General features: G+C 37.7%; 1 protein-coding gene across 1 annotated transcript; it reads right to left on the bottom strand.

The window, feature by feature from the left end:
* Positions 1-2,259: 2,259 nt before the first annotated feature.
* On the bottom strand, positions 2,260-3,006 carry N7518_009102 (uncharacterized protein; the record flags this gene model as incomplete). The annotated part of the gene is made up of 2 exons (XM_057190029.1): positions 2,260-2,889; positions 2,962-3,006. 2 exons carry the CDS (start codon positions 3,004-3,006, stop codon positions 2,260-2,262), a joined length of 675 nt encoding a protein of 224 aa, XP_057037685.1.
* Between the last annotated feature and the right edge of the window lie 8,094 nt (positions 3,007-11,100).

Below are 11,100 nucleotides of genomic sequence, written 5' to 3'. Positions count from 1 at the left end.
TGACAGAGTCTGACTCGAAGACTGTTGCTCTAGTACTCTTCGTATTGTATCTAGTGGTAATAATACTGGTTATGATAGCGGCGTCGATCTTTCGGCTAGATACTGGATATGATAGAGAACCAGGCCCACGTATTTCCAGCCTACCCTCTTCCATAGCTAGGAGGAAGACAAGGGGGGTGAGGTGGATGGCCTAGAGGGAGCGCAAAACATTGCGATACTCAATCGTTGTACGCCAAAGTTATTGTGGCATTCCGGGCCTGGACCGCGGACTCTATGCACGCAAGCCCGAACTTGGTCACGTCCGAGTAAACGCTGGAGTCTAGTGCCTGCAAAGACGACTACCTCAGGGGCTCCATCACCAACAGTAGGAACGTGCATAAAAGACGCCTCCGACCCAACCCCTTCACTGTTTTGTTTCTCTGTTGTTTCAAGATCCGCAATTTCCAGGCCGTCGTTCTTATCATGAGACCGGAATAAAATAGTTAATGTTCCACTATCTTTGTGGGGGGACTAAAATGGCCGCTGAAGTCAGGATCGCTTCCAGAATCATAATAGTGGATCCCGATAGTGGCAGAATTGAGGAGCGTCGTGCCCGTTAGGGGAGTGTTCAAATCCAATGCCTGCGACATAGTCTTCAACAATTGCAACCTTATAGGGGTCCATTCCTTAAAGAAAAGGAAAATCAGCACGATACACAATAAGAGGGAGAAGACAAGGACGGTTTACCTCGTGAAGAGATTTGACTGAACGATATAAGTTGCGAGAGGGACCATTGAGATTGTTCGGCTCGGCGTCATTCCGGAAAAAATAGATACTCTCTTTAGGTATCTCAGTCCTACCAAGAACACGTTCCGAAGCAAAGGGCGAGTATCCCATTATATCTGTCTTAGCTGCGATCGGTTGTCGGAAAAAGCCCCGTGCCTAAAGAGTGCGGTCAGTGATGGATGCTATTCCTGGAAAGTGGGTTTAGCCTGCATTTTCAATGACAACGTTGGGACAGCGTTGCGTGGTTTCAGGGGGTGCTGCTAGGCGGAAAGCTCCAAACCGACGAAGGGCAAGTTTCAGGTCAGAGACCAGAGTGGATGATATAGGTTTATTCAAATGAATCAAAGGTAGTTTGGCAGACATTCTGATGCACGCATCCGTATGTACGTGAGGGACTTGACGACGAAGCAAGCGAGATCTCCAAGCACCTGAAGTCTCGAAAGGTTTGCAGAGTTTGCAGGGTTTGCATTACTTAGCGGCCTCAGGCTCTGAAGAGGGAGTTAATGCCTGAGGCCAACAGGCCCTGTCGGCGTGGGCCGTATCGTAAATGTAGGGGTCCAATCAATGGTATTCAACTCTCTGTATTTCTGTATCGGCTCTCCTTACAATTTATAGTTAGTTATGGAGCCTTGATTACATAACATTAATTACAAAACATGTAGGATTAATAAATCCTCCGGTATGCCGGTCGTCATACTCCGACAGGCCCAGGGAGTAGCTCGCTTGTAGAGAAACAAGTTGCCTACCAGGATAAATTCTCTATAGCGTCACCACAGGCTTCTTTTGGATGCGAAAGAGTCCAGGCGAAGGCTGCACGTGGCAAACTGACCAAGACAGAGAGAATGAAAGATATTCCCAGATTGTTACAGTACAGCAGACGCAAACATGAATTCTGAAGCTGTATTTTGGTCCCTCTCAAGACTGAACTGGTCAGATGATATGTAAGATTCTCTTTTATTTGATCTGTTTGCACGATGGATTCTATCGGTTTCTACTGTACAAGAAATGACGGTACTATAATGTCGAATACCAAGGCCGAGTCCACTCGACAATTCGGCTGCCATACAAAGTGCATCGTTTTATTAGGTAAGCAATTACCGCATAGAAGCCATAAAAAGCGGATTTTGTCAAATTAGAACGATAGAGAAAATACAATCTGTTATTTACCATACATTGTTCGTGTGCCTGATTTCTGTCATATAACAATGACTCATAGTGGTTACCAGGGAATACAATATAGCCCTACATGGATTAACAGGGTCTCCACTTAGGATCTAGGAATTAAATTGGAAGAGTTTAAAGTTAAAACTGATTTAGTATTCCACTGTATCATGGTCTTAGAACTCTTCCACGAATTTGATAAAAGAATATCTGGCATGACATGATACTAGTGTGAAAACTACTTGAAAGTCATCGCTCTTAACCATATCATGGCCCAATTCATCCTTTAATAGAAACAAGTCTAAATCAATAGCACCCACTAAGACCTGCTTATCACGTATCGCACATAAGTAGATCGGGGAAATTATTAACAGTGGACCGATCATCAGTTGAAAGAGACGAGGGTACACTCTCATCTTGCCGCTGCTCATGGTTTTCGGTGTCATGATCACCTGCGGGAAAGCCGAGAAATGCCTCTGCGAGAGATGTTTTCAAGTCCTGTAGCATCTCTTCGCGAGCAGAAAGAGCCCCCTGAAGATAGGTGTTCAGCTCTCGCTGACGCTGGTTTTCTTGAAGAAGTTGTTCCATATTTTGGCTTTTCTGAGTGCCATCGTTATCATTCAAAGAACAAAGCATTTCATCAATTGCTGGATACAAATGAATGAGACGAGATTCAAGCTGGTTCACTTTGTTTCTTTGAAGGTTGAGGTTGTTGGACATAACCTGACAAGATTCCACCGCGAATCGTAATGAAGTCTCTTGCTGCGATCGTATGTACTCCAAGGCAGAGACTTTTCTCTCGACCTGAACGCAATAATCCCTCAATTTTAGATACGTAGAAGAATCCACATTGATTTTAGACTCGAGGTGTCCGTGGTAGCGCCTAGATTCTTGCTCCTGGCGTAATAACTTGTCCATCAGAGAATAAAGTCGTTTCTGATAATTGAATGTGGGGTCATGTCCCTAGGAAAGATAATCAAATCAATACTTGTCTGGTATATTGATTTTTTACGCTTTCTTCAACCTCGTACATACCTCAGCCGGGTTGTCCATGGACGGACTTCTACCATGTTCTGACATTTCGCTGGTGAATAGAAAGTGACTGGAAGTTGTTTTGTCGGTTTGGGAGTGGCTAATACCAGTGTATATAAATGTTCAACAGCGTAAATACAAGAATCCAGGAACATGGGTCGCAGCAAAAATAATAAATGACCCCGCTTGGGTCAGGTATGATGGATATAAAATCGCCGTTGAACAGACCAATCAGCTGAATTCTGGAGGTCGCTATTATGCTTAACAGCAGCCTAACTGCGACCCTTGTTCCCAAGTCTACCTGCGACACTGATTCTTACAATGTTCAAATTCAAACGAAGGTACGGCAACTAAGTCTTAACCCGGAATTTAGTGGCGAGTATATGGATATACTCCTGAGTAGGGACTCACTGGGGAGTAGGGACTCACTGGGCAGTACGGACTCACTGGGCAGTAGGGACTCACTGGGCAGTAGGGACTCACTGGGCAGTAGGGACTTACTGGGGAGTGGGGGCTCACTGGGGAGTAGGGACTCACTGGGCAGTAGGGACTTACTGGGCAGTAGGGACTTACTGGGCAGTAGGGACTTACTGGGCAGTAGGGACTTACTGGGGAGTGGGGACTCACTGGGCAGTAGGGACTCACTGGGAAGTGGGGACTCACTGGGAAGTGGGGACTCACTGGGAAGTGGGGACTCACTGGGAAGTGGGGACTCACTGGGGAGTAGGGATTCACTAGAGAGTGGGGACTCACTGGGGAGTAGGGACTTACTGGGGAGTAGGGACTTACTGGGGAGTAGGGACTTACTGGGGAGTAGGGACTTACTAGAGAGTGGGGACTCACTGGGGAGTAGGGACTTACTGGAGAGTGGGGACATACGGGGGGACTCACTGGAGGAGTGAATGAACGCGGGGCAATGCGCGACACATTTTTAAGTGTCGCTGGTAAATTTTAAAATAGCACCGCCACCCTCTCTCACAAATTTTCATGCGTCCTTTCCTATACCAAGCAAAACGAAAAATATGGACACAAGCGAAAATCTTCTTGGTCACCGAACGAATACCCTCGCCCTTCAAAGACTACAGTGTTATCAGGGATGCGCAATTATCAAGTTACAGAATCTTGTATTTGAAGCGAATAATCTCACAGGAACCCGAGAAATCGCTGAGAAAAACGTGGAGAAACTTCTTAGAATGTTTGAAATCGAAGGCTGCGGCAATCTAGAACCTGAGCACAGAGTTTCCGTGACAATTGGACAGAAGGCTTTAAGAAGAGCACTTGCAAAATCAAATGTCACCCGAGAAGCACTTCTGGATCCTACGAATCAGCCATATCTCACGTTAGAAGGAGAGGATCTCATGACTTGTGTATATGGAAAACATCGTCTAGAAGCTAGCGAGAGATTCGGGGAAATTATATAGCTGGCTGATCTCTATTCAGACAGTAGGGTATATCAGCAAATGTCTGTTTTCTTTAAAAACTAACTATGGTATTAGATATCTCGACTAACGCACTCGCCCAATTGCGTGAGGAATCGACAGCAAGTGTAAGTTTTACTATCAGCGAAATATATCGATCCCTTAGATTCTACTAAATTTCACAAAATGCTGCCCTAGAGCAAAAATGGTGGGCTAGACTTAGGTCCAAAGACTGTCGGAAACAGATACGACGCTTACAACTTGATACTAATCGGCGTGACATTCTAGACAAGTTGCTACCATACATTGGACTATGGAAACCTTTGAGATCTTCCCAAATCACTAGGATGTTGGGACTCAAATGCCCAGATATATGTTTAATACCCATATCTTTGGTTTATAGCTAACCTCCTAGCTCCTATATCATTACTTGTGCCTAATATAGGAACAATAGGCACATCTTTTTAGCTCTAGATACAGGTCGCTTATAGACTCAGATTCAGTATACCATATTGAAGGATTGATACCTCATATCTCTCTAGCAGACCGAAAACGCGTCACCGATCTTATGGATTCAAAAAATCTATTCCTGTTACGTGCCAGGTTCTCTTTAACGAAAGAAGTGCATTCTAATCAAATATCAAGTATGAAGAAAAAAAGGAAAAGAAAACAAAACGTAAAACAACAAACGGGTCCTTATACCCCTTCGGGGGCAAAGCCCTATCCTCGCTTAGCTATAAAGGAAGGTACGATTACTTGCGCAAACGACCAACGGTACGATCCTAAATGGGAAGGTACAAGTTCTATATATGCCAATTGTGATATAACCCCTAGGCGAGAATACATTTAGTCCCTAAATGCTGGCTTCTTATTATCCATGTGGTTATCTAATATTCGATTATCCCGCGTGGCCTCGATCTATTCTTATAGATGTATCGGCGGTCTAGGCTTTACTAGATAGGTATTGTAGAATTCCTTAATTATCTCCAGAGCATTCTTAAAGTTGCCGGCTGGGTACTATATAGGATCTAGGTTATATCCTAACCACTGTATATAGTACTATAGCTTCCTATAATACTTTCTTATATCTAGGATCTTTTTAACTTCCTACTTATTAGTCTATCTTACCTATATCGGAGGTAGCGGATCTATATATTATCCTATAAGTGGTTCTGTACTCACTGCCTTCTATAGCTTACTTAGGTTAAATACTAGGTAGACGTTAATTGACTATAGTAGTTCTAACTTATATACGTTCCTAACCTTTTCGATAATCTTATAGGGTCTACTAGTTATATAGGAGAGTTTTCGACTTAGACAGTCCTATAGCTAATCTTTTATAGTAATAAAGACTAGGTCGCTAACGTCGAAGTCCTCTTTATAATAATAACGGTTAGCCTACTGTATTTATAGTTCCTATAACTTCGCAATTTATTTATATATATCTTCCTAGATTTATTATAACTTTAAGAGTCGATCAGCCGCTTCTTATTTATTATACGTTAGTCCTATACGATTCTAGTCGAAAGATATTACTGGTTTATAACCCTATTTAATAAAGAAAGGGGATCTCTTTATTATATCCTATAGAAGAATTTGTCAGAATCTAGGATGAATACTGTTATTTTTCATTCCTGATACAGTTAGGTCACGTGACTGACCAGGCTGGTATTTCTGCAGAAAAACCAACTTAGGTGGTTTTTCGCCCAAAAAACCAGTCCCACAGTTTTTCGCCCAAAAAACATCCTTTCATTTTGTTTTGTTTGTTTTAATTACTAAGTTATCCATAAGATTATTATATTTTAAGACTATTGTCATTTTTTAGAGAGTTAGAGAATTTATTAAGATTTTTCTGCCATATATACAATCGCCTTACCACCGTTTTTCCGTCAGTTATAAGCCTAGAATCGCTTTAAACTTAACTCTTACAATTTTTCAACATTTTATCCCATTTTGAATATACCATTTAGTTAACATTAAGATACCTGGCCACATATCGGGATACCCCTGAAAATAAGACTTAACCCTAAAAGTAATAATAACCAATCAAAAAAATCGGAATTCATTTAGGACTACAATTCAGATATTATAGTAGACTATTATCCTCTCTCTACAATACCTTCTCGCATAATTTTAAAGGATTCGACCAATTAGGTACTATGGCTTACAACCATTTAGGCCATTACCTAAATATATAACATTTAGGATTATTACAACCCTAAACTAGAAAAGGAACTAGATCGACCAGTCATACTAATTATACCAAAATAGGAAGATATTAAGAAGGAGTATAGAAATAACTGGTATAATATCTTTAACATTCTAAACAGTAAATACTAAGAAAAGAAGACTACCTATAATAGGGGTCTCTAAGGATTTAATATAGTAGTAAATGCCATTAAATCAAACGTTCTCTTGTCTTATTAGGTATTCCTAACTCAGGATTCTCCCTAGGTACTACTTCGAAATTTACAATAGCGCTATACTCCTAAGTGTGACCCTATATATAGATTGAATCTAAGAGTAGAATAGAATAATCTAGACTAAGGTCTAGACTAGAATATAAATATCGAAAAATAGTTACTAAAATAGGAAACTCTATATACTTATTACATTATAGCTAAAGTCAGTGAAGTAAAAGATATAGTAATATAGTTCCTATAAGTAATCATAACTATCTTACCAGAATTCTTTATAGTAAGACTCAGAGATATATAGCAAAGTCTATCCTAAGAAAAGATATAATAAGAAAGAACTATCGAGTTTAATAAACTATTATCTTACTATAAGACTTAATAGGACGGTACTATTAGCAGATAAGCTATATAAAAAGGTATATTAAAAGCCGTTTTCTTGACCTAGTAAGGATATTAAGAAGCCCAGCTAGTATCTACTAATAAGAATAGCAGAACCAGAAATAGTAAACGAGCTAAATCCATAAACGATATACTATTCTTCAGAAGAAAATATCCCTATAGATATAGTGGTAAATACAACCACCTAGCGTAAAAATACTAGGGAGCCTACCTAGATCTTATTCCAGAAGGGTATACCTAAGACCCAGAATATAAGAAGGCCTAGGATAAAGCAATAAAAGAGGATCCTACATAGAAAGCATTTATTAATAAAAGATACAAAGAACTAGTAACAGGAATAGCGCCTAAAAAGAACAGAAGTCAGTAAGCGAATACTATAATATAAAGCGAAGAACTAGGATTTTTTATAACTAAAGAAGAAACTCTAGATACTATCTTCTAAACCCACGAAACTATACCAATAAATAAAAGATAGCTAGTTAATATAGGCATATAAGTTTATATTTATAACAATCGCAACCTCTTTATTACCTTCGAAGAAACCGAAAGTATAATTAAGGTCGGTAATACAGCCTTAACGGTTACTGGAATTAGAAAAGTCGAAATCAATGGCATTAATCCAGTTACTAATCAGATAAAGAAAATGACTTTATATAATACTAAGTACTCTCTAAATTTCTATACAAACCTTATTACTCATAACCTTATATTTAAGAAGACCGGTACTTTCCTAAATTTTAAAAAGAACTAGATTAAAAAGAACGGAACCCTACTATATAAAATATATAAGGAATAGAATCTCTTATAGTTATCTTAACCTTCGGGTTTTCGGTCAGGGTTTAAAATCCCTAAAACAAAAAATGGTTCATTAGCACTTACTATATTAAAAAGATCAGAAAAAGAACTAAAATCCGAAGCCTCACTTGAAATATAGTATAGATAATTAGGCCATATTAGAAAAAAGAGAATTGAAAAACTCTCTGAGATAACAGAGGGTATGATAATTACTAGAAGTAACCCTGAGAATCAGGTATATAAAGCTTACCAGCTAGCAGATATACTAAAGCAGATATCTCAGAGAAGAATCGGCACAACCTATGGTATACTAGGACATGTACATTTCGATCTAGTATAGAATCAGCTAGCATAGAACAGATATGTTTGGTTGACACATTTTTACCTCGACGGAATCAAGTGCCACTTTGTGTTCACATATATCAAGAAAAACGACTATCAAATGGCGGTTAGGAAATTTATCGCTCTAGTCAAGAACTGGCTAAATGTCAGGATCAGAGTTTTCCACTATGACAATGAACGGAGCGCAGGCAACAAGGTAGAAAACATGATTGAAGCCGAAGGGTGTGTTATTGAATACTCACCAAGCCAGATTCATGGATACCAAGCCAAAGTTGGATCTGCGCAGTATGCAACCACCATCTCAAGACCAGACGCTGTAAAAGCGACCGGAAAAGCAGCCGAATTCTTACTAAACCCTGGTCCCAAACACATTAACGCCATTGACCGCGTTATCCAATACCTATATCAGACTAGGTTTTGGGCCATCGAATATAGGATTAGAAGAAATAACCTAATAAGTGAGACATCAATAATACAACTAGCAGCCAAATCAGTGGTTTTTGCTAGCGATATATCGTTTAGCGATAATAAAGACCGGAAAAGTTCAGAAGGATATATCTATAAACTTTATAGAGGTCCGATCGACTAGAAAGCGTCTAAACAAAAGACAGTTACCACTTTAACTACCGAAGCTAAGCTTCTAGCACTTACTAAAGCTAGAAAAACAGTCTAATAGTGGCGCCGAGTCCTCTATATACTTGGATTTAAACCCTTATATATACTCTCGATTATATACAATAACTAATAGACCGTTAATCTATTAATAAAGGAAGGAGCGTCAATATATATAAAGCTTCGCTATATAGATATTAATAGATGCTAGTTAAAACAGGAAGTTAACACCGGATAGGTTAATATAGATTAGATTCTAACCGCAGAAATGCCCGCTAATGGTCTAACGAAAGCTTTACCCTACTAGAAATAAGAACGGTTTAGGGAATTGCTTAGAATATCTAAGATTAGTTATCTAATCAGTTATGAAAACAGACGTTAATTAATTGAGATAGCTCTTAAAGCTCTAAATTGTGATCGCTTTAAAAGCTGGGGGGTATATTAGAATCTAGGATAAATACTATTATTTTTCATTCCTAATACAGTTGGGTCATATGACTGACTAGGCTGGTATTTCTGCAGAAAAACCAACTTAGGTGGTTTTTCGCCCAAAAAACCAGTCCCACAGTTTTTCGCCCGAAAAACATCCTTTCATTTTGTTTTATTTGTTTTGATTACTAAGTTGTCCACAAGATTGTCATGTTTTAGGACTATTGTCATTTTTTAGAGAGTTAGAGAATTTATTGAGATTTTTCTGCCACATATACAATCGCCTTACCACCGTTTTTCTGTCAGAATTGATACTGCGAAATCTACTATTAGTAGGTATTCTAACTAGTTGTCCTAGTTATATTTAATATATAGTCTTAATCGCTATACTATAAACTAATTTACAATTTTGTTCTAGCTATCTATCTATAGGTAGTATATAGTAGATAGTTTTCGCTTAATCCCTAGGATTCTATAGAACTCTATCTAGAACTTAGAGATAAACTATCCTCCTTAGTCTAATATAATGGTTTTAGGGATTCCTATAATCTATATAATATTGTCTATAAATAGATATACTATCTGCTTTATATTAGTATCTTTATAATAGGGAATTAATATTAGTCTTTTACTTAGTTAGTTAATAATAATAAATACTGCGTTATAGCTATATCTATCCTTTAGGAAGGAATAGAAATCTATTAATAGATATTACTATAGTTATTTAGGAATCGGTAGTAGGTATAGGAGACTAGGTATATAATCTCTCTAGGTCTTTATATATTTATATATTAGACAGTTGTCTATATATCGCTTTATATCTATAACCTATCTTAGCTAATAGTATCTAGTTATAATAAGCTTCTTAAGTTTCTCGATACTAGGGTATATAGTTAGTGGTTATTAGTATATCTTATTAAGTAACTGTACTTAAAGATTCCCTTTATTAGGTACTTCTAGATAATCTTTAAATAGTAGTAATTTATCTTATACTACCTAACGGGAATCCGTTTAATCTCTTATAATCTATTAGAATACTTCTAGCTCTAGGTTCTAGCGGTTTACTAACTAGACTTATTTAGTTATATCTAGGTCCTATATAGTCTTAATTGGTAGGGAGGGAACCTTAGTATCTTATATAGGTTCTATCTATAAAGGGGATACCTCAATTTCTAGTACTAGTTCTATTTCTTCTCTAAAATATTCCTTAAGGAGTAATATAAGGTATCGACTAATATCTATATAGGGACTTTCCTTTCTTAAAAGGATATCTATAATAATATTCTATTTCCTAGGGTAGTATTTAATTATAAAGTAGAACTATAAGAGGAACTCACTCTACTATACTTATTATTAATTTATCTATTATACTATTATAAAGTATTTAAGAGATTAATAATCTATAAGGATCTCGAAACGTTTTATATAAGAGAGTCCTTTAAGTTTTAGGTACTATTCCTAGAGTATATAAATAATTATAAGGAATTCCTTATCCCTGATTTTATAATTAAACTCTATAGGTTATATAGTCTTTAAGAAGAAGGTAATAAGATATTAAAAATTGTTAGCCTTATAGTATTATAAGAGAATAGTACTAATAACTCTATTCGAGGTATCCGTCTCTATATAGGTCTAGAGGTCTAGATTATAGTACTATAGGATAGGTATAGTTATTAACTTATACTTTAATTATATAAATACTTACTTATAGTCTAGTAACCATTTATATA

The sequence above is a fragment of the Penicillium psychrosexuale genome, assembly GCF_028828465.1.
Source record: "Penicillium psychrosexuale strain IBT 29551 chromosome Unknown utg000005l, whole genome shotgun sequence".
NCBI lineage: Eukaryota > Fungi > Ascomycota > Eurotiomycetes > Eurotiales > Aspergillaceae > Penicillium > Penicillium psychrosexuale.
The sequence above is the reverse complement of the archived record's forward strand: the minus strand, read 5'-3'. Positions and strand labels throughout refer to the sequence as shown.